Source organism: Tenrec ecaudatus, chromosome 18 (assembly GCF_050624435.1).
Source record: "Tenrec ecaudatus isolate mTenEca1 chromosome 18, mTenEca1.hap1, whole genome shotgun sequence".
Classification (NCBI taxonomy): domain Eukaryota; kingdom Metazoa; phylum Chordata; class Mammalia; order Afrosoricida; family Tenrecidae; genus Tenrec; species Tenrec ecaudatus.
Window position 1 is genome coordinate 73687217 of NC_134547.1, and position 24584 is coordinate 73711800.

Below are 24584 nucleotides of genomic sequence, written 5' to 3' on the forward strand. Positions count from 1 at the left end.
GACTATTTGGAAAGGTACACCTTCTGTCCAGGGTTTCTCCATTTGTAAAGCCAGCCCAACAAAAGGTGTCTCAGTTTCTAGGGCTACAATAACAATATACCACGAACAGGGTGGCTCATAAGGACAGATAGGTTTTGTCTCAATTCTGGAGAGAAGTCCGAATCAGTTTCAGGCATGTTGGTTCTTTCTGAGGTTCTGAGAGAGGAACAGTTCCATGTCTCCTAGTTACTAGTGGCTGCCAACAATCATTGGTGTTCTCAGGCCTGTGTCTTCATCTCTCTGTCTGGAATCTTATCTGTCTGTCTATGTCAGTGTGTCTTCTCTTTTATTACGGCACCACACATAGGATTAGGACCCACTCTGTGCCAGTATGAGCTCGTGTGAAAGACCCCAAAGACCCAACGCATTGCTATTGAGTTGATTCTGATCCATAGGACGGAGTAGACATGCTCCATTAGGGTTCTAGTGCTGTAATACTCATGGAAACACTGCCACACCTCTCTCCTATGGAGCAGCTGTAGGGCTCAAAGTCTCTGCAATTGAGCATTTCACCACAGTGCCACCAAGGCTCTTGACCTCCTACTTACATCTTCAAAGTTCCTCTTTCCAAGCAAGTTCACATGGACAGTATTTGGAACTAGGACTTCGACCCACCTTTTTTTTACTTGAACAGCTGCCCAGGAGTTGACCTGAAAAAGTGAAGGTCCTGGTGATGTCTGTGCAAGCTGAGGGGAATAACTGAAAATAGAGAACTTTGTGCTAGGACCAAGTATGACCTTCAGTGCTGGAGCCAGAGCCATGGACTGCTTAGACTCACAGGGAGATCTTCACCCTGAGATGCTAGCTCACCTCCCTAGAGGACAGGCTGACCATGTGTGTTATGATTCCACAGAGTAGCAGTGCCCTACCTACCCGCATGTGTGTGGCCATGCAGCAAATCGCCCAAACCAACATCTCCAACATGAAATTTATAGAAGAATCTATTTCTCTGGAATCATATGGGTGGATATCATCCACCACTTAAATTCACACTTAGAAGCTGCATTGTCCCAAATTGCTGGAGTGCAGTTTTTGAAGAGGCAGATGGAGGCAGGTGTGAGAAGTATGTGGGTACTGGCAGGATGGGGGAGAGTCTGCTTCTGAGATCCCTTTATAGTATCTGCTACTCAACCCAACTAGGAAAAAAAAAAACCACCCCTGGAGGCTGAAAGTTATGTACACACACACGTGCGCACATACGTGCTGTACACATAGACAGGTATTTGGTGGAATTATTTGTCAGTGGCAGAGAGGAGGAGGACTGCAGTGTTAGCAGTGCCAGTAGACCGATTCCCTGAGATGGTGAAAAGATGGTAGGGAATTCCAGAAATTCTCAGAATGACCAAGGTCCTTGAATCACTCTGAATGAGGGTAAGGGAACCTGGACACTGGCACCTTTTCTCCCTTCTGTTCTTCATCCTAACGAAGTGGCTGCCAGAAGGGGAAAGGAGGGCTTGCGTGATCATGAGAGTGACAGTGTTGTTGCCAGCAGCAGGGTCCTTTACATGTCAGGGACAGACATCATCTAGGAAGTTCTAAAAAGGCAGACAAGTTGACATAGGAAGCATTCGACAATATCCAATACTGTGGGTCAAGGGTCATGTTAAGGACTGGAGCTCAGTCTACACCCTCTGGCGACTGGGACTGGCACAGGGACAGAAGGTGATCTGGCTGTGATTTCAATGTGAGCCGATTTCTCAGTGTCAACAGCAGCCCAGACAGCAGAACCCTGCTAGCCCAGCATCAAAATTCAGACCACAGAAGTAGTGTGCAGTCATCACCGCTATCCAATCTTTCCTAATAAAAAACTATACATTTCAAAATAATTTCCTTAAATCCCTGAACAGCAAATTGCCTGGCATCTAAGGAAAGATGCCCCCTCCAAGAAGAAGAGGCAACGAAGGCACTGGCTCATCTGGAGTAGAATACCGAGGGACGAGGAGATGGCAGGTGACACATGAGGTGAATTCAAAATGTTCATGGAGAAACCACTCTGATGCATTTTTAAACACATTACTAAAGGCAAGTGTGGCTTAGAGTAAGAGTCTCCATGGGAGCCACAAATACACAACCAGTTCCTGCCTGATCTCACGTTTGCTTCACACCGTTCCTCCAAGAACTCACAAGAAGGGCTAGGAGGAGGAGGAGGCACCTGAGAAAAGCTCCCCAGCATGCATACCTGGAGAAGGGAACCTTCCAGCATGAGGTCCGTTGGGCTGTTCTATGAGAGGGAAGGCTTATTAAGTCATGGGGTGGGGACAGCAAACCCTGGAGCACTGAGAGACTCATCTTGGACCCTGACCATTAGAGGTCCCCTACACTGGTTCCAGTTCTGTGAATTCATACTGCACACACACACACCCAGGATGAGTATGTGCCAGCCACTGTAGAAGGTTCTTAGGCACAGCAGTGATTAAGGAAACAGAATCCCTGCCCCATGGAATTTGGATATGTACAAATTCAAGATAGGAAACAACTACATAGCCACCAACTAAAAACCAAAAACCTGCTAAGGAAACCTGATGCAGTGAATTCTTTAATATGGCCCTTCTAGCCATAGGCTTTCGAATGCCCACCAGATGACTGGATAGGACTATGCAAGTTGGATGCTTGTGGCCCCCTAAGGGCATTAGATAACTTTCGAATAATGTAAATACTGGCACCTTCCTGGGGAATGAGGCCTTGCAAATGAAATGCATAGAACCCTAACAAGATCACTTTTGCTACCCCAGTCGGCTTACAACGAGAAAGGCAACAGGGCAGGGGCATAACTATCAAGAAAGAAGAGCCAGGGGTGGAGTGAAGCCTTTAGACCTGAAATCCTTATGATAGGAAGGAACATCCTATACCCAGAAGACAGAAAGCAGAAGATGGCACAGTGGGCTTCCTGGCAAAGCTGAGCACCTTTCAACAGGCTTCCTGACAGCAGAGTGACTCTGGGCACTTATGGCTGAAACTAGAGAGCGTTATACACTTAGCAGGGCAGGGCAGAGACAAGAGGCCAGAAACAGGCCTGCCCGCGGGTACAGCTGAAAAGAAGCTACCCTGACCAAAGAATTGCATCCTGAGTCCTTTCTGATGCTGAGTGCTAACCTGTTTCTTCCCCATCAACCCCGCTATTGGTGAGTATGGTCTGTGAGTCCTATGTGTCATGAATTCTCAAGCCCAGCAGAGGAGTAGAGAGTGTCGTGGGAGTGACAGCTGGTATCAGAATTAGTAAAAAGTTCAGGGAGGCGACATGCCCTAGTTCCACTTCATAGGAATCAGCTGTGGGCAGCCTCAGCTGGTGTGTCTCTCTCCTTCCCCTTGTGAAGCTGGAGGCAGAGGTCAGATGCCACCCCCACGCCATTTGTATGTTACCCCCAATGTGACATGGGGCTGTACAAAAGAATGCAGAAACTCTGCCCACGGACGTGAAAATGCCCCCACGCCAAAGTGAGAACAAAACACAGATTGAACGTGGTGAGATGTGCTGCCCTCTGGGAAAGGAGATGTATGTGTCTGTGAGAGAGTGTACATCTCCGAGGACTGGCAAGAAGCCAGTGAGTGCCTCAGGAAGAGGTACTGAGAAGGGGCGGTCACACAGGGTGGGAGGAGACTTATCAGCTTAGCCTTCTGGACATCCCATCAGCACCAGTTGCCATCCAGTCATTGACTTGACTCTTGGGAGCCCCATGGTGTCGAGAGTAGAGCTGTGCTGCCCACATGGACTGTCAAAGTCTAGGTTTTCAGCAGTAGTTTACCGGGCCTTACCTCCAAGAGCCCTCTGAGTGGACTTGGGACATCTAGCTTAGTGGTTAGTGACCAAACAGTTCACTGCCTGCACCACCCACCTGGGAACAGTCAGTTATTTCCACCATCTGGCAGTGTCCAGCCCCCAGGTTAGCATCTGGGGCATAACTGATGTCCCAGCCTTGAGCTCCCTTAAACGTGTGCATAAGTGTGCGTGTGCACGCACACACAATATTGCCCTATTAGGGACTGAGTTATTACTCCCCCTCCCTGCCCAAATGTAAACACTAACCTCAGTTAAAATCCCATTTGAGAACAGATTGCCTTTGTATGCTACTGAGGTAGGAACAGTGTAGAATGTGCTCAGAGAAATGAAAGATTAAACAAGGGGGCAAGGCAGAGATGGAGAAGAAAGATGCCAGGCTACATGAAGATCTAGGAGCAGAAAGAAACCCTGAGTCAAAGGCCTTGCTGTGGAGCCCACACAGGAAAGCTTTCTCCAGAACTGGCACCAGAACTCAGGCCTCTCTCATCCTGGGGGCCTCATCCTTACAAGTTGGGCCGCTCCTCCTGTGAGGAGTTACAGTCCCAGAAACTCATAGGGGCAGTTCTAGCCCGTCCCATAGGGTTGCTATGAGTCGGCGCTGACTCACTGGCAGTGAGTAAATGTTACCCTAAACTGGGAGGAAATGTCCATTTGTAAACATCCTCCCCTTATGATGACCATAGAGCCTCACTGGCGAACTTGGCACTCCCTTTCCCCACAGTCTCTTCCAACTCCGTGCTTTGTTCTCACTCCAGTGGGTTGGGTCAGTTCCACAGACAGCATCCCCTTCTGTGCACCTGTGTCTCCGTGAGGTGGTGAGAGTCGGGGGCCCCATGTGCCCACAATGTGAGGGGGTCACAACACATACAGAGAATTTTTAATCATGTCAACCCTCCAAGGGGCAAGTGAAGGGTCCTGACCCATAAACTCTCGGTCAGGGACTCTAGGGTGACTGCCCCCCTAAGTGCCCCCCATTCTCGGCTTGCTCCACAGAGCCACCAGGCCACTCATCCCCTCACAGTGTCCAGACCTGACCAGGCGGTGCCCATGCTCTGGACTGCCTCTGTCTCACCCTTGTCTTTTGCTGCATTTCTCCAGCTCAGCCCGGAGCTGTCCTGGGCTCCCATTCCCAAATCCAGCACAGACTGGCCCAATCTGGCTCACCTCGGGATTCACGGCCTTTATCATTAGCCCAAAATAAACCGAGAGCACACAACCTCTAGAATTTCAGCTTTTCCTCCTGGACCTGAGCTCAGCTGCGCCTGCTGCCCGGAGGGCTCCGCCCCATTGCCTCCCTATGACAAAGAATGCATTCAGGACCCAAGTCTGAAGGCAGCAGCTCAGTGTTTGGAGCCCCTGGGGAAAGCTGACCTGCTTTTCAAAGTGCAGTGGACTGGCAACCTCTGCACACCAGCCAGTGCTTGGGGGTGGGGGCAGCTTCTAAGCTGAAACCATCTTTAATCTAAAACCAAGGTACCCAGGTGCCCGCCCAGCTCCCACTGGCCTTCATCCCAAGACTCCTGGATGTTTCATTTGACCATCCCCAGCCCTGCACTCCCCCCAGAAAGGTGGGTGTCATTGTAGAACCTAGCATATCTGGCCTAGTAGCTGTCGAGCTTAAAATCAGGATGAAACGGTGACTTCTGCAGAGGCTCAGAGTCACAGTTGCTGGAGCTTTTTCTTCGCTGGCCAACTCTAGGGGACTCTCCCTGTCGTGTATTATCCTGCCATGAGGGTAAACAGTGCCATGTTTTCAGAGCATTAACCACAGAAGAAACCCGCCCCTGGAGAAGGACATCGTGCTCAATAAAGTGGAGGGCAAGCAGAAAAGAGGAAGGCCCTGGACAAGGTGGACTGACACTGTGGCTGCAACAATGGGCTCGAGCTTAAGAACCATTGTGAGGGTGGCACAAAACCGGGCAGTATTTTGTTTTGCTGTGCCCAGGGTCCCTATGAATCAGAAAAGCAGACAGAACCCTTGGCTCCCACCCTGATCTCAGCATCGAGGTCCTTCTTAGCCCAGTAGCAGACTCAGTGTGTGTCAACACTGACAGCAGGACAGGGACCTGCCCCTTCACTGTCCCTTCCCCAGGCATAAGGTTTCTGTGCCTGGCCCGCAGCAGCCATGTGTGAATGAGTATTTGGGGAGCATCTTTGCTGATGTGTTAAGTTGATACAGTGATTCTCCAATTCTAAGCATCAGTACATTACTCTTTGCACCCAGCATTTCTGGTATCCCCTAAAAACAGCCCACGGTTACTGACAGCTCGCTGGGAAGTTCTTATCTACTGGAGATGAAGTGTAAGGGACACATTTCTTGTTTAGGAGGAGGATAAAGGGCATTCTTGTAACTGCATGGATCATCTTAATGCATAGCTTTCAGGTCACATTAATGATTGACCAAGATCAATTTCCACTTGGCTCCTCAGTGATGTCTCTAACAGCCAGAAGTAGTTTTATTTCTAGATCCAAACGACACAGGAGTTACAGTGGAACTAATAGCTCTTTGACGCTAGTGCCCTGGGTTGTATTGTATCTTCTTGGACAAATACCTACATTTTCCCCCAGCTAAGGTTTGAGGTAAAACTCAACAGCTATTTTTAGCTGGGTTAAACCCCAATTCCCAACTAACGCAGACATTTGCTTTGATCCTGTGTGAAAATCCTTGGGTGTGAGATGACCCCCACACATGGTCCTTGTGGTAGAGCCTTTGATAAGAAAAACCCAACCAGACTCTCCAGTCAAAGGTACAAACTGTACCTGGTGTGCTGTCATGAGAAGGAAATGGTTCTGTTCATCTGGATTCTGTTGGCTACTCCACAAAACTTGTTGCTAAGCTCACAGCTCCCAGCAGCCAGGTGCTGGCAGCTCCATGGGGTTAACTTGGTCACTATTTCTTTCCGTGTACTCAAGCTTCCATTCTGGCTACTGTTATAAAAGCGACTCTGGGCTTCACAATCTGCAACCTTGACCTTGACCTCTCTGTGCTGTTACAACCATGAGGAGCCCAACCAGGCTGTCTCTCCACCTAAGGTCTACGTCTGAGTCTCAGCTGGTACTTGTGGGGACTGTGTGAGTAAAATTACCCTGGAGGACAAACATGATGTGGCTTTCAAAGGTGTCCTAAGAGCTGACTGGCATATCTCTCACCTCATGGCTGTGGTCAGGGGTGTAAACCTTCAGCTATCAGGGGAGAAGTAAGAAGAACCGAAGATTTAAGCATTTTTAGTAAAACCCTAGTGCCTTGCTGGCTGACATACTGGAAAGTGCAGAGAATTCTTTAAAAAAAAAAAAAACCCAATACAATAGCACCTCGCCCTGCTAAACAGTCATTGCAGGATACCCATCTTCCCGACATGATCACTGAAGACAGACGTTTGTGTAAGCAAACGTGGTGAAGAAAGCTGATGGTGCCCGGCTATCAAAAAGATATAGAGTCTGTGGTCTTAAAGGCTTGAAGGCAAATAAGCAGCCATCTAGCTCAGAAGCAACAAAGCCCACAGAGAAGAAGCACACGGCCTAAGCGAATACAAGGTGTTGAATGGACCATGTAGCAGACACCAAGGAACAAAAACAATCATTGTGTGATCACTTTCCTCACATAATCTCTGAAGACGAAAGTGCGCATAAGCAAGAGTGGTGAAGAAGGCTGATGGTGCCCGGCTACTGAGAGATACAGCGTCTGGGGACTTAAAGGCTTGAAAGCAAACAAGCGGCCATCTAGCCCAGAAGCAACCAACCAAGCCCACACGGAAGCAGCACACCAACATAGGTGACCGTGAAGGGCAGAGGAGACCAGGTCTCCAACAACAAAGGTGGGGTGGCGGTGAGAATCACATCACCGTGAAAGAGGGGGAGTGCGTGATGGGGACCCAATGCCCATCTGTAGACAGCTGGACACCCCTTCCAGAGGGGTAGTGTGGAGGAGATGGGCCACTCAGGGTTCAGTGTAGCAACAATGAAACTCAAAACCTTCCTCTAGTTCCTGAACGTTTCCTCCCCTCCCAATCATCATGACCCCAATTCTACCTTGCCTTGCGGACCTGGTTATACCAGAGGATGTACAGCGGTGCAGTGGGGATCTGGAGGCACAGGGAATCTAGGACAGACGAACCCCTCAACACCAGTGGTGGGAGTGGCGACACCAGGAGGGAAGGGGGTATAGAAAGGGAGAACCGATCTCGGAGATCTATGTGTAACCTCCTCTCTGGGAGATGGGCAATGGGGAGGTGGGTAAGGGGAGACGCCGGGGAGTGTAAGATAAGATATAATAATTATTTATAAACTATCAAGGGACCAGTGGTGGGATCGGGGAGGGAGGGGGTCGGGGAAAAAAAGGGAAACCGAGCTGATTCCAGGAATCCAAGTGGAAGATGAGTTATAAGAATGACGAGTGCAACGAATGTATAAGGGTGCTTTGCTCAATTGATGTATGTACACTGTGATAAGAGCCTTATGAGCCCCAATAAAAAAATTACCAAATAAAAATAAAATAAAATGTATGTTGAATTACAAATATACAAGTCTAGATAATAAGTAAATAATATATACAATATAGCATCATTGTTTGGTATATATTGTATATAACATGATAAAATATGAAAACGTGTCTAAAGTTAAATAAATAATTATTCATTAGTTAAATGAATAATTATTCTTTCTGATCCTTACTTAAAACAAACAAACAAAAATGGACAAATAATGAGAGTAGCGATACCAGGAGGGTAAGGGGACAATGGGGGGTGAGAAAAGGGGAACCGATCAGAATGATCACATATAACCCCCTCCCAGGGGGACAGACAACAGAAAAGTGGGTGAAGGGAGACGGGTCAGTGTAAGATGGAAAAAAATATATAAATTATCAAGGGTTCACTAGGGGGCAGTGGGGGGAAGTGAGCTGATACCAAGGGCTCAAGTTGAAAAAAAATTTTGAAAATGATGATTTATGAAAATGATATATGAAAATTATGATGGCAATACATGTGTATGTTTGACACAATGGCTGGATAGATGGATTGTGAGAGCTATATGAGCCCCCAATAAAATGAATTTTTTTTAGTGGTCAAAAAGAGGCATTGTACCTGGGCTTAAGTGACCTCCAAGGTTCTCCCTCAGTGGCTGCTCATCAGATGAGATGCTGAAGACCTTGCCATCATTAGTAAAGAAAACCCGAAGTCTTTTCCTTGATGGGACACAGCACCTTCCTTCCAATTAGGGTAATTTCCCACCCGAATCTCCACTGGCTTCTCCCTTCCTGTCTGCACTGGTGACATGTGTCTGCTGAAGACATGCCCACCAGTGGGGGTAGGGCCTAAGCAGTCCCAGTTTCTGAGGAGTGGGTGGTCAGCCCACACGGAGCTGCAGGGAAAGGAAGAAAGTCTTTATTTCTTCTCCTGGACTCTAAATGTAGAAACCACCCTGTGTGTGGGCACGACAATATCATCACTTCCCCATGACCACACACCTGGCATTGTCTGAGCAACCTGTGTGGACGCACTACTGCGTCGATAGGGTTTCTTCTGTCGGTGCTCCAAGGCAGAGCTTGGCATTTCTGACCCATCCTCCATGAATAACCAGCAGGAAGAAGGTCGGCCTGAGTCCCAGGTCCCTCTGCACCACTTATTCAAGAGATGAGCATCTTTCCTTTCTAGAAGGCCCAATGCTCCCATTGCAGTTGAGCATAGCAAGCCTCAAAAGTAGAAGGTGGGAAAGGCTATGGATCAACCTTAAGCAGAATCAATCTTTTATCAAACCATACATTTCCTGTTGGAAGATGAAAAACCCAGATGGGATTCTGTAATAGTAGGACCCAAGGTGAGCTAGCCTGCACCCCACCTTCAAGCCTCCTTCAGGAATTACAAAGGCAACTAAAGAAGAACAAGCTGTAGTACCGATGAGGAATACAGCTTTCCCCCAGATCCTGGATGCTTCCTCCCCCCAACTACCATGATCCGAATTCTATCTTGCAAGACTGGATAGAGCAGAGGTTGTACACTGGTGCACATGGTAGCTGGAGGCACAGGGAATGCAGGGTGGATGATACCTTCAGGACCAGGGGTGTGAGGGGCGATACTGGGAGAGTGTAGGGTGAGTGGGTTGTAAAGGGGAAACCGATTACAAGGATCTACATGTGACCTCCTCCCTGGGAGACGGAGAAAGGGGTGAAGGAAGACTCCGGATAGGGCAAGATATGACAAAATAATTATAAATTATCAAGGGATCATGAGGAAGGGGGGAGTGGGGAGGGAGGGGAAGGAAAAAGAGGACCTGATGCAGGGGGTTTAAGTGGAGAGCAAATGCTTTGAAAATGATTAGGGGAAAGAATGTACAGATGTGCTTTATACAATTGATGTATGTATATGTATGGATTGTGATAGGAGTTGGATGAGCCCCTAATAAAATGTTTTTAAAAAAAACAAGCCATGAATGGTCCAAATGTCAGAAAGAAACAGAGAAGGATGCCCAGCCAGGAGGGAGCCCAGAATTCTGCATTTATGTCGTCCCCAGGTTGTTCAGATGGACACGGGTGGGGGAGGTCAGCTCCTTTGCTATTTATTTTCTGATGAAGCCGCTGCTCTGTGGGGTTGGCTTGCTTAGGAGGAAGTGTCATGTTGTCCTTGGTGGATTGTGGTCTGTTTACGTTCCTCAGAGACAGGGGAAGGTCGGAAGCTGGCACTCAGAAAGCTTCCAGCCTAAGGGTCTTGCAGCAGCTGGGGTCACCCTCTCAGGAGCCACCGGAGGTCCCCTGGTCAACCACCCCTCCGCAGAGAGGACTGTGGATTTTGTCAATGTCAATGTCTTCCCTTTTTTGGGGGGGGTGTCAATGTTATTGAACCCAGGTAGAGAGAGATTGAGATTCATTCCTCTCTGCACCCCCACATTCCCCAGAGGGCAAATGTGTGGGGGGTGGGGGCGGCCTGCACTGTGCTCTAGCCCAGTGTCCAGATGATGGCCGAAGATGTCTGCGTGAGTGAGCTGGAACTGACAGGGGTGGGGGATGGGGGATGGGGATGTAGGGGGAGCTCTGAGAGAAGGAGAGCTGGGCTTGGGCTTCCTGGACTCACCCCCCACCCCCACTCCTTCCTGCGCCCCGCGCCCGGCCCAACCTTCCCGCCCCTCGCACTCCCATCCAGTCCCAACCAGCCCCGCTCCCCTCGGGTCCCCGCCCCAGACACCTCCCGGCCCGGAGCTGCAGCCACCTCCCGGCCCTGCCCACGCCCGCTGCCCCGCCCCCGGCCCGGCCCCGCCCTCACCTGCGGCCGCTCGCGGGGCGGGGCCGCCGGGATGACAAAGCACCCGCGGAAGGCAAGGGGTCCGCCCCCAGCGCCTCCGCGGGGCTGCGTCTGCTGGCCCAGCGCGGCTGTTATGGAAACCGGCCCGGCGCGCCGGTGGCGATAATGGGGCGGCCATGGCCCGGGCCGGTAGCCCCAGTGGCGACGCGGAGCGGGCGGGGGACGCGGAGCCGCAGGACCCCTGGGAGCTGTCCCTGGAGGAGGTGCTGAAGGCCTATGAGCAGCCCATCAACGAGGAGCAGGCGTGGGCCGTGTGCTTCCAGAGCTGCCGCGGGCTGCGGGGCGTCCCGGGCGGCCGGCGCCGCATCCGGGACACGGCGGACCTGCTGCTGCGTCGGGACGGCTCGGTGGGCGCGCGGCGGGAGCCGGGCGCGCCGGGTGAGTGCTGGCGCGGGTGCGGGCGCGACCAGGGCCTCCCGGGACCAGGGGCTGCCGCCCGCCCGGCCTCCCTCTGCCGGACCCGGGTGTGGGGGTGGTCCCTCTGTGCTGGTCCCGGGGGACCCCGCCCTCTTCGCCGGACTGGAACCTGGGTTCGCGGCCCGTTTCTGGAGCCCTGGGAACCCCGCCCTCTCTGCAGGGCCTGAGTTCTCCCCTCCCGGCCCCCTCAGTTGGTCCCCCACCTGGAGCCTTCTCTCCAGTCCCAGGGCCAGCCTCCGGCCGTCGCCAATTCTCGGAGGAGGAGGAGGGGCTTATGTTGGCTGTGAGTCCCCTCAGTGACCCGGGGTCACGCGCAGTCCGCCGCTCCCACCCCGGTCTCCCCGCCACCGCTCTCGGAGTGGGTCCTTCCCAGCCCCGGGTGTAGGGAATGCGGGGCACCCGGCTCGGCTTCGCCATTGACCGAAACCAGCCAAAGCCTTTGAATGATCTGTCGATCCATTCAGGGTTGTGAGTGTGCGGTTTTATTTTCAGAAATTTTCATCACAGAGAAAAAGTGATCTTCCCCGCCGGGCGATCCAGAGTGTTGATGGGGCACTTGGTGATACTAGCCCTCAATTGTGTGTTTGTGGAGCGGGGGCGACCGGGGCCCACAAAGCCAGGTTATGCCTGCTGGAAGAGGTCTGGACCCTCGCCAGCCAGAGCCCTGGGTTTGCAGAGCGCCTCAGGGCGCTGCGGGCAGCCTCGGGGCAGGAGTCAGAGCCACACACTGCCAGGGACTGTTTGGGGGTGGGGGTGGGAGGGAGAGAACCTCTGCTATATCTCTGCACTGGCCCCTTCCGGTCCGCACCCTGCGCCCAGCCCGCCACACTCTGAGCTACACCTATGAGTGACTATTTGACCCCAAAGCACTCAAACATTGCACAGGTGAAAGCACTAAGCCTAGCAGCAAATGGTATTTCTCCTATTTTACAGCTGGGTAAACTGAAGTTCTGAGGGGCAAGGGACTCCCCAAAGACCCACAGAAAGTGGGCTGCTTTGGACTCTGGCCCATGGTATCACCTCAGCTGTGGGGCCCTAGTGTGCTGTTTGGAGGGAGCTAGCTGGTGAGGGGCACCCCTACAAAGCCCCTACTTCCTCAGAAGACCACCCCTCCCACCTCTGGAGACAAGCTGCAAACCCAGAGTTGTTGGCTGCTGCCACCGCAGGGTCCTCTGACACGCTGATTTTAAAGTTGGGGAAACTGAGGCACTGAGTGGCATAGCAGCTGTCAGAAACAAGGGCTCCTCCAGATTGCTGCACCAGCTGTCTCTTGTGGGTCTTGGAGGGCTGGGCACCCCGAGGGGTAGCGGTCATCTGGTCCTGTGCTGCGCCCTGGGATGTGTTGGCCCTACTTTCTGGTCATCTCCCACACAGCAGCAGGTCCTGCTGGTGGGAGCAACCATCCTGGCCGGGCTTGAAATGCAGGCTAGGGTTCAAAGCTCACGTGAGGGCTGCTCTCATTTATTTATTTTCTGTTCGATATGATCTTTGGTTTCTGCTCATAAACATGCCTCATAAAGGTGACCGAGGTTTATGGCTTTCTGTCTCTTTAAAGAGTTTTAAAAAAAAACCACCCTGAACTTTCTCTTCTGCCCTTTTTCAGCATTTGTGAATCAGCTGAAACTAGACCAGCTGCTTCCCCCAAGGTAGCCAACCCAGCGCTTCTGAAGCGCTGGAAGTCTCAGCCAGTCTGCCCACCTAACAAAACCCACTGATTTCTTGCAGTAGGTGCAATCAAAATCCTGACTTAGTGACCCTCTGGTGTTTGCTGTTGGGAGCGGTCGGGCAAGTGGCACCACCTTTGCTTGTCATTGTTTAATTCCTGCATTTTGGCTTTTTTTAATTTAAAAAAATCCAGTTTTTATATATTACTTATAACCACTTTATTGGGAGATAATACAGATATCATGTCATTCTATAGTTCAATCATATCAAATGGTGTTGTACAATTGCTACCCCAGTTTCAAAACATATTTTACTTTCTTGAGCTCCTTGATGTCAGCTCCTACTCACACACCCCCACCTCCACCCACTTCTCCCACCATACCACCTAGTAACTCTTATTTTAATTACCATTTTGATAAGTTCATCAATTCTGAGTTTCATAGACCGAAAAACAGAATAACATATAACAAAGATTCAAGAAGGCTACCCACAATGACAAAATACATCAGAGATAAACCCCAATATGAAAAAAAACCCAGAAAATATTGAAAACCAGATCAGCCCGAAGGGAGGGAGGGGGGAAAAAAAAAAAAGAGGACCTGATGCAAGGGGCTTAAGTGAAGAGCAAATGCCTTGAGAATGATTGGGACAGGGAATGTATGGGTGTGCTTTATACAATTGATGTATGTATATGTATGGATTGTGGTAAGAGTTGTTGGAGTCCCTAATAAAATGTAAAAGAAGAAAAGAGGAGAAAAAAATGATTAGGGCAAAGACTGTACAGATGTGCTTTATACAATTGATGTATGTATATGTATGAACTGTGAAAAGAATTGTATCAGCCCCAATAAATTGTTAAAAAAAAAAAAAAAAAAGACTCCCATGGGTGCTACGGCTCCTCACTGAAATAAAGCCCTGGGTTTATACAAAAAAAAAAAGAAAACCAGATCAGCCCTAAAGTGTATCAGAGAGAGAAGCAAGTGACAAGGTTTTAACTGTTGCAGCCAGGTTTATCATTTTGATCTCCTATAGTCATCTCTGCAATACGCTCTGTTTGGTAACCAGTTGATTCCCATTTCTCAGTTAGGGTTAGAGGGAAATCCCCTGAGGGTTATTTCCTGTGTAGAGCTCATAAATGTTTCTTGGGCGTCCACTGTCATCCATAGCCTCTGCACACCAGTATCTCACAATTTAGGCTCTGATGCTATTCCCTCCTTCGAAGTCCGATTATATAATTTACAATCCTTGGGTCATGGGTGTTGGTGTACTTCTTCCATGTGGACTTAGTTGACATCTCACGTAGATGGCTGCTTGTTTGGAAACAAGCCTTTGAACCCCAGATGCTAATCTGATGGCTGGGCACCATCTAATTTCTGCACCACATTTTGCTATGGCACCCATGTTTTTTGTGCTTCCTTTTTGAGGGCGAGTGTCAAGCAGGGCCATGTCTGTAAGAACTAATTGTTCTTAGATTGGGGCTAGGACCTATGGTTTTTATCTGCCTCTGACTCCCGTTGGCTTTTAATTCCTGAGTCTAGTTTTGTGTCCGGAGTACCTGCCCTTTACAAAGTCTCAGGAACTCTGGGCATTAAGGAAGTTTCTAAAAACACTTGAAAGAAAATCAATGGCAGCACTCAGCTCTGCTTCAGAGGATGACTCATATCTTACTGCACAGGGGACAGTACTTCTCCCCTCTCCCCAAGCCCAGTGGGACTGTGGGCCAGGAGGAGACCCCTTTTCCACGTTCGTTTGTGGTGGGAAAAGAGAAAGCAGCTTACCCATCCTCTGAGCTCTTTGTAGGAAGCCGTCATGAAACTCAGGACAAGAAGGGGTTCCTTCTTGAGATTTTGAAGCAGACACCACTTGTGAAGTGTGTGCTAAGCATCTGGAGGCAAAGCCAATTACACACAGGCTGCCCAGCGGTGGGTGACCCCTGACCCTCTCTGTATGCCTGAGGACTCACACCAGGAGTGACCTCTAACTGCTGACAGGCAACTCCCAGCCCCCTGGTAATATTGTTGGTTAATTACCATCCTCTCAACTCTCTCCCTGGCCTGGGCTCACCACTAAGAGCCCCTTGGAAAGTGGACACGGGTGCAGATGAGGTCAGTCTGAGGTGGGGTGAGAGTGGACATAGGTGCAGATGGGACCTGTCTGAGGTGGGATGAGAGTGGATGTGGGGTGAAGTTGGGGTGAGAGTGGATGGGGCTTGTCAGAGGTGGGTAACGGGGCTTACCTCCTCCCTCCCCACCTCCCTTCCAGCCGCCTGGGCTAATTCCACACCGCCCTACTTTTCCCATTTGTTCCCGGTGGGATGGGCTCTCACTGCTGCCCTTCTTCCCGGGTCGCTTCCACACCAGTGCCCTCTGTCACTGTCGCCAGCTGGTTTCTGTTCCCCTGCACTCTCTGGTACTCACTGGGCCCACTGCCCCCATCCAGGCCAGAGCACTGAGCCTCTCAGACTTGCATTCTGACACAGACTTGGGGCATCTCCCTGGCTCCCTGGGGCCTCTGAGCTACCCTCCCCCAGCCTCCCTGTGGACTAGCTGAGGGCTGTGGAAGCTTCTGCTGCCTTGCTGGACCCAGTATGCCCCCATCCCGAGCACTGAGGTGGCATCTGTGGCTACGGAGTCCTGTCACTGGGCCACCAGTGTCAATAGGCAGTCGCCACATGCTGCCAGCCTCACAGGCTCAAGTACCACGCTCAGCACTGGGTTCCTCCTGAGCCTTCTGGGGCTGGGGTTCGCATGCCTTGACTTCTTCAGTTCATCTACTGGAAGATGAATGTGTGGGTTCAGGTGACACAGATGAGAGGCCCATCCCTCCTCCAGGGCTTCCCTACAGACAGGTAAGGGGAGCTTAGAAGACCAGGATTCTGCTTTGGAAGAAAGTCTGTCCCCACTCACTCTAAGTCCTGTCTGATGTAGCGTCTTCTCATGGGGTCCTGTGTGGCTTGGTCTCTAGCACCCAGCTCCCTACCAGAGCTGGGGGCATGCCACCGAGCTCCCCAGAACACTGACAGCAAAGACCCCCATGCAGATGCTGATGTGAAGCTGGCCACTGGCCAGAGTGCACAGCTGTGATATGCAAGGGGCAGACCCACGTGCTGCTGCCACCTCCCGGGAGAGAGGCATACAGAGAGGAAACAGGCTTACAAGGCACCAACCAAAACCACCTGTGAAGAGCCTGGGGGAGCTTGGTCTGGCCCACCCCTGGGGAGGGCTCAAGGGGAGTTGTTGAACAAGAGGCACAGGACTCTGTTGCCTGCTGCTTTGGTGCTGTGGGCACTTAGCCTCTAAAGCTGGAGGTCAAGACAGAGGGGTCACTGTGTCTCCAGGGCACAAACAGAGCCAGGGGCTGTGGGGGGTAGGGGCGCCAAGTCAGGAGCTCCGGCCGCACTGGTACCCATTGGCAAGTGCTCAGGCCTCGCTCTCTGACCGTCGCACCCGGATTTCAGTTCGGAATCTGTGAAGATGCAGGGCCACCAGTCCAGGGGTCACTGTCAAGACAGCAAGGCCACTGTGGCAAAGCCCCCTGACCCAGTCACAGTGCCCATCGCCCTGAGACCAGCTTTGGAAGCACAGCTGGAGCAGGTCAGGGGGCTCTGGCCACCCTGAGCCCAAGCTGTGGCCCCTCCCTTTTAGGGCAACATAACAGAGAAGCATGTGGGTGATTCTGGGTGGGGCAGTGGGCAGGTGACTGAGGGCTGGGTGCCTGCCTGCCGGGAATGTGTGGAGGAGCGTGTGGCCGAGTGCTACTGGGAGCTGAACTTGTGTGTGTGATGGGGGTGTGTTTGCACAGTGCCTTCTGTTTCACCTCACCTCTCAGCCAGGATGGCCTCACAGGAAGGTAGTCCACAGGGTGAGGCAGCAGCCAGGGCTGCTGGTGACCAGGGCAGCCAGACCTGCATCCTCAGCGTGTTTTAGGAAGAGTTTGAGTCTGAGGCCAGGCTTCTGGAGTCCCTGGGGCTCACGTCGGGACTCGGGACGCCATCCTGAGATCTCTGTCATCCTCAGCCCCACCACCTGAGGACCCACCAAGAAGGGACCTCAGCTCACCAGGTGGAGACCTCAGTTTCTTCCCATTTGCTGCCAGCGCTGAGGGAGGCCGGGCTGTGCGGCAGGAGAGAGAGGCCTGCCTGGATTGGTCAGGCTGGTCCTGGGAAGAGGTGTAAACAGACATGGCAGCTGCCAGCTGCTCACTGTGGTTCTGACCTCCCCTGGACACCAGTGGACGAGTCTGGCCCAGCAAGTGGAGTACAGAGGCGTGCAGAGACCCAGCTGAGAGCTGCCCACTGCACCACCTCTTTTCCTGCCGGAGCCTCAGTTTCAGGGTCTTTTGAGGACGGCTGTCCAATGAGTGGAATTTCGCCTGAATCCTCCCCGAGGTCTGCAGACTTCTCACAAACCTTTTGGCGAGCGAGCGTGTTGCTGACGAAACCAGATGGACCAGATGAGTTGCTGTCAGCTGAGAGGGAAGAAAAGAAGGTGGGACCGCTCAAAGCAGGACAGATGTACTTCCTGTCGCTGCTGTAATGTAACCACACCGCTGCTGCCTTAGAACAACACACACTGGTTAGCTCACAGTCCCGGGGGCCACGTGTCTCTGTGACTGGTGGCCCCACCTTCAGCTTCAAAGTCAATGATGGCCAGCTGAGTCCTCCTCACGTCTAATTTCTCAGACTCTCCCCTCCTGCCTCCCCTATCCCCATGTGAGGACCCTCAGGCTCACACTGTGCCCACCTCGATGACCCAGGACCATCCATTCCTTTTAGGCTCATTTCACTGACTCCTGACACCAAACCCTCAACCCTGAACTCCTGGGCCAAGAGCACAGGAAAGAACTGCTCCTGGGTTTGCCAGGCTATTGGCCTGTACAGAAGCACTGCACCCTGTCCTTCTGACACACAGCCATCTGCCCCGCGATGCATGTGGACGTAGTTGGAGAACATGCCTGGGTTACAGAGAGGATCCTTGTCTTCCCACCACCAGTCCCCCGTAGCCTCCGGCCCTCCTGCTCAAGTTTCAGTGTGTTCTGAGGGGGCTTGTGGCGCACTTCAATGACTCTGAACCAAGTAAGCCCCTGGTTGCCATCTGCCAGCTCCGACTTATGGTGACCCTGTATGCAGAGCACAACTGCACCATGTCCCTTCCAAGTCACGTCCCTTGAACTTTCCACAGGTGACGTGTTTGCACCGTACCTGCTTGGATGCCTGTAATAGACTCAAGTCCAGTACTTGTCTGTGGGCCTTTTAAGCTAGTTCTGACGGTGTTTAAAGGGCAACGGAGTGTTCCACTCAACACTTTAAACAGTTCACACACATTCTGTCCCCTGACATTGGCTGCAAAGCCTCAGAGAACAGCACTCACCTCACCCCCTGGGTGCCCATTCCAGCCTTCCCACATACCCCTTCCTGCCTCTGAGCTTTGCGGCTCAGTCTGTGCAGCTGATTGTTCATAGGAGTGCTTCTGCCTGGGCAGTGGTACTCACTTCATTGGCCATTGTTTGGCCAAAAGTTGATCCTTGTGAGCTCAATTCCAGGCTTAAAGGGTTCCCGAGGGCCAGTGTTGAGGGCTTCCGCCAGTCTCTATCAGACTAGTAAATCTGACCTTTTCTTCTGATTTTGAATGTTTTCCTTCACCAGTTTCCTCCTGTTTGTCTAGGACTCTCTGCTGTGACCCCATCACATCAGAGCTGGTAGTGGTGGTGGCGGGGCACCATCTAGTTCTTCTGGTCTCGAGGAGGCTGTGCTTTGACAGCTTTTCTGATACAGAGTTTTGACAGTGAAAAAGGTGGATGTCTGTGGACATACTATGATGGCCAAATGCCCATCACACCTGGGAGCTATAAAACACCCCCAGGTTCCAATCCACTAGATCTGCACCCAGGGAAAGCTTGGTTCATAGAGGGTCCTCAATAAGTGGGTACTGTTAGTTAGCCATGGGGCAGGGGCCTCCCACTACACTGGCCTCAGTGGGCTTCCTTGGCATGTGCCCAAGACGTGCTGGGTGGATTGGGTTGGAAGTTCTGTAGGGCAGAGAAGCACCTGGCCCACCTCAGTCAGACCTTCCAGAGACTCAGAGAGCATCTACTGCTCAGAGCTGGGGCAGTCCCCCCACCCCCCACCCCTGGAGGGAGTTGGCTCTCCCCTGGCACAGGCTGGTGGAGGTGTGAGCTTCCAGAGAGGCAGGTGGGTGGAACTCAGTCTGAATGGCCCATGGAGATGCAGTGGAGGAAGCAGGGCATGCTGCAAATGGGCCTCCCCACCTGAGTGTGCTGAACAAACACACAGCGACCTCTGTCCCTGCTGTTTCCCGTGTGTCTCTGCTTGGTGGTGTCTGCGCTCCCACCCATCAACTAAGGGCTGTGCCCCATTTAGTCACCTTTGGAGATTATTTCTGCGCAGCAGGAAAAGCATGACTCCTTTTCCTGTTTCCCCCAAGAGGGGCCTGTGTCTGGTGGTTGAGGGAGACCCAGTTACTTGTTCAGAGGCGAACAGCTGCTGACCGCCCCACCATGAGCTGCAGGTGAATCCAGGTGGCCAGGACACAGGACAGCCAGAAACCCCCCATTCTGGCCAGCATGGAAGGACTCCTGTGGGGTCTTCTCTCTATGGATGAGCCTGGCCAGGGGGCTTTGGTGGCCCCAACCTCGACACCCTGGGAGCTTCTGGGGAGTCTGGGCATTTTACCTGCTTTTTGAGGGGATGCCAGGAGTTGGGTTGGGCAGGTGTCTCTGCCTCCAGGTGAGGAAATGAGGTTGTAGAGGCTGCCAGGTAGGACTCCTCCCCTGCCACTCCCCATCCACAGGTGCCTGACCAGGGACTGCTGACTACAGACAAATCTTTGCTTCTTATTGCATGGCCTGGGATCACTCCAAAGAATCCCCCTCCCCCCACTTTTTGATGCCCCACCTTTGTTATTTAAAAGCAAGAAATGGAGGTGAGGGTGGAGGACTTGCTTGAGACCAGGCTGCTTGGCCTCTGTCTGCCCCGAACCTCCAGGACCCTTAGTTTACTCCACAGAGCCCAGTGACGCTCTGCACTTGCCGCTCCCAATACAGTTTTTCTGTGAACACATAATTTAAAATATATACCTCCAAAAACTGGAATTGCGTTGGGCAGAGCTTTCTTAGTACGCATCTTTCCCGCTAGGCAAGCATCGGGGAACTTGCTCTGAGTTAGTGCAGTGGCATTGAGTTAGGGCACCCAGTGGTGTCATCTGGGAAGGTTCTCTCTGGTCAGTTTCATTCAAACCTCATTTTTTATAATGGCCGATTTAAGAGAACTGTGCAGCTATGAAATTTTGTTTCCTATTCTGGAAAAATGTCACAGAAACTTGTGATGATGGACACAGCTTGCAAGGACAGCGCTATGGGGAAAACGCAAGTGTACAAGGGGTTTTCTTGTTTCAAAAAAGGTGAAATGAAAAAAAAAAAAAAGGTGAAATGTCAATTGATTCCAAACTTGTTCTGAAGTCTGTCAACTTCCTGAATGGCTGAAAATGTCGACTCTAGTGCATTTGGAATTCTTTCCACCAGGTCAGACTGTTAAGCAAGCTTTCTATTTAGAGGTTCTGAAATGACTGTGAAACAGTGTGGGACAAAAAAGACTTGATTTGTGGCAGATGGGGGACTGGTTTTGCCACCACGACAGTGCACCTGCTTGTGCAGCCACCTCGGTGCACCAGTTTTTTGCAAATAAGACAGCATGCCTCTTTTGCCCCACACATCTGAGTCACCCGACCTCACTCCATGTGACTTCTTTTTGTTTCCACAAATTAAGAGGAACCGAAAGGACAGCGATTTGATGATGTGGAAGAGGTAAAGAAAAAAACAAGGGAGGTGCTTGTCAGCCATCCAAACAGATGAGTTTGAAAATGTTTCCAAGGATGGAATCGCAGATTTGACAAATGTATTAAGTGTAATGGAGAGTACTTTGAAGGTGATAAGATTGTTTTGTAAAAAATCTTAAATATTTAACTTTTAGAGGGATAGGAATTCCATTTTGGGGGGGGCAACCTTGGCCACAGGCTCTTGTTTCCTTTCAGGGCCAGCCTTGGCCATGGGCTATGGACATGGCTATGGGACCAAGAAGGAAACAAGTGCAAGACTGTCATGTACATATTGTTTCAAAATTCCCGGCGGGGCAGGGGGAGGTGAGAGGGGACAGACTGAGAAAAAGTTGACCACAGGCAGCCTTGCTTCTCGTTGCTTGCCTTGACCATGGCTGGCCTCCCTTGAAGCACTTTGCTCTGCTCTATCTTTTCCCTCCGCTGCAGCCAACCTCAGCTACTGCTGTTTTGTGCCTGCGTGCGCGCAGCTCAAGCCCTGGGGACCCAGAGCTGCCTCACTTTGCTGGCTGCTCACTCTATAAGCTCCACCACTTGGAGGATATGGTTTTTCATTATTTTAATGCCCTGCTCCCCAGCACTGACTTCTTTTATCTCTGGCTTTCTTCCTGTTCTTGATGGTGCGGGGTTGTGTGTGTGTGTGGGTGGGTGGTGGGGGACTGGTTTCAGGGTTTGCCTGTTGATCCCCACCTTGTTTTGGTAGGGGCTTCAGATAGCCAAGATGAAGATCCAACTGGGTTATGACTGTGTGTGTGATCTCAGGGAGGGTCTTCAGGAGGCACACATCTGGGGACTGAGGGGAGGGGGTGTTCCTGCAGCACACATTCTGGGGTTGGTGACTACGGGGCAAACGATCTCCCCCTCTGGGCGTGTGTGTGTGTGTGTGTGTGTGTGTGTGTGTGTGTGTGTAGGCCACCTTGCCTCCTCCTGGTTCCTCCTGGTGCTTACCAGGTTGCATGAGTGAAAGCTAGGTGACGTACTAGCCCTGTCACCTACTCCTCCCCACCCCATGGTTTTCAAAGAGGGCCCACAGGCTGGGGCTACTCTGTTCCTCCTGCATGTACAGTGGTGGGGACGCCAGGTAGCTTGTCTGTCTCTTCTCCAGCAATGCCGTGGGCGTATCCACCTGCTCCCCCTTCACCTCCTTGACTCACCTCTAAGACTTTCTGGGAAGGCCCCCTCAGGCCACATGGCTGCCCCAGGCCACTGCAGGTGTGATTAATAGCCCCACTGGCAGCAGTGTGGGCTCTGTGGTCCTGGCCGCCCCGCCATGCCCTGTGTGTGTGTCTGAGTGCCTGCTGCCCACCGCGGCCTATGGGTGTGTCCAGCCACCCGCAGGATTGCTGTCGATCTGGCAGAGACTTTAGGGGTGCTGCTGCGTCACCCAAGGGGGCGGCAGGTGGGCGCCCCGGTCTGTCTGGGCTCAGAAGGCCGCACACACACCCTGACTGTGCCCTTCCTCTCTTGCAGAACCTGCAACGATGGTGGTGCCATCAGCCAGCTCAGAGGCCCAGGTACGCCCATGGTCATCTGCAAGGTGACCCGCTGCCCGTCGGACACTACACACATCACAATGTGAATGTCTTCAGCATTGGTGGGAGGCACAGGGGGATCTGGGCTGAGCACAGGGTGTCAGTCAGGGGAGCGGCCCCCATGCTGGCCAGGGACACAGCACACAGTGGCATGTTTGCGGTTTTGAAATACAAGGAGATGTGGGCATCATTAGTCCACTGGGCAGCGTTCACTAATTCAGCACTTATTCCCTCACCCTCTCCTGTGTTGAGCTACGAGCTGGGCTTGGCAGTGGCCAGTGGGACAGCCCTGGCCCTCAAGGAGTTTAGGGACAAGTGAGATCCTGTCCATTTCTTACTCTTGACAGTAGCCCTGTGCAGCTGCACCCCCTCTCTGAGTCCACAGGGTACATCACTCCAGTCTTTTCCATTCTGGTAAACCTGGACCTCACCTTTGAAGCCACTCAGACTCATGTGCACTCTCCAGACAGTGGCATTGTGTGTCCGCCACACCTGGAGGCTTTTTTTTTCTTTATCATTTAAAGAGCTTCTCTTTCTCATGGTAGTGCAGTGGTTACAAGGTGGGCTCCTGACCACAAGGTCAGCGGTTCGAAAGCACCAGCCAGCTCTACAAGAGAAAGACCAGTCTTTCTGCTCCCGTACAGAGTCAGTCTCTGAAACCCACGGGGGAAGTTCTACCCTGTCCCATAGGGTCGCCGCTGTGGGTCGACCTTTTGTGTGCTCGGCATGAACTGCGTAGACTATCACTGGGTAAGGTCTGGGCAGGAGGCAGCCACAGGTGAGCCGTCAGAGTGTGAGCTACCTCCTCCTTGTGGCTCTCGTGGAGGGGAAGCTGGAGGTAGAGAAGGAGCCCAGAGCAGTGGTTAAGAAAGGATGCGGCCTCCCTTGAGGGATGCGGCCTCCCTTCTGTGGCCAACCATCCACCTGGAATATGCATGAGGACCGTGGCCAGGAAACACTGCAGTGGACTCTATTCAGACAAATTCCTGCCTAACTAGGTCATGCGATGGGCTAGACTAACACGTCCTTTGCCCTGTCAGTAACAGCCGCTCTTGTGGACCTGCGTCTTGCTGTGTACACTGCCCAGGCCAGCGCAAGAATGAAGCTGGCTGTGAGACTGGGCTGGGGGATCTGATTTCTGAACGGATGATGGGCTGTTGGTGTGGTGAAAATATGCGTGAATAGAATCCAGAGAAGCCCACCACATCAAGTGCCATAGCCAAGTGTCACTGCTGTTAGCCGCCATGGGTTGTGGGGCCCCGGACACAGCAGCCTGGAACATTGCCCGGCCTGAGACCTTCCCAGCATGCAGAAACCCAGAGAAAGAAGTCTATTGTTGAGAGCTAGCAATTGCCCTCACATCAACTCCTCAGCTGCCACCTGACCCCCACACCAGCCTCCATGTTCCAGAGTCACAGCGGGCCACCTAGGGACCCTGGGTCTCACTGCATCATTTTGGGAGGCAGACTGTCCTGCCCCAAAGGCTTCCTGTTGGCGCAGTTCTTACGCATCATAAAGAGCCACAGGTCCCTGGCCTGAGTCCTCCAGTCTAGTCGGGCCTGCATCTCAGGGCCCTTGAATTAACCTGATACCCTGGCCTGGGGAGCACAGCCCAGCCCCTTATCAGTTAATCGAGCTGCCATTCGCTGGATTTTATGAAAGGCAGGCGCTTCATGGCCAGATTCTTCCTGAGCCCCTATGGGGTGGGAGCAGCCCCCTGGCTGGCGGGAATGGAGGCTTCTCGGATTCCCACACCTGCAGGCCCCCAGCCTGGAGGTGCCATCAGGCCCCACAGTGGGCAAGGTGGGGCTGGCAGGTGCTCTGTCTCTGGCCTGCTGCCCAGATTTATCTCTGGGTAGGCAGTGTGTACTCTCTTTGCCTTCCAGGGAAGGTTCCAGGGCACTGCAGCTGCAGATAAAGAGGCTGGGATTGGTTTAACCCTATGGTCGCCACAAGAAAGGCTCGGTTTAGCAGCACAGGGGACAGGGAGAGGCTGGCAGGTCCCCAGAGG

At 52.2% G+C, this 24584-nt stretch overlaps 1 protein-coding gene across 1 annotated transcript in view; it reads left to right on the forward strand.

Annotated features, from left to right (window-relative positions):
* Positions 1-11201: 11201 nt before the first annotated feature.
* The window catches only part of SPIRE2 (spire type actin nucleation factor 2), a 30440-nt gene continuing 17057 nt past the window's right edge, over positions 11202-24584 (forward strand). Inside the window, 2 exon segments of the mRNA XM_075537026.1 lie at positions 11202-11487; positions 22512-22555. Coding sequence (XP_075393141.1) covers positions 11226-11487; positions 22512-22555 — 306 coding nt within the window. The 5' untranslated portion in view covers positions 11202-11225.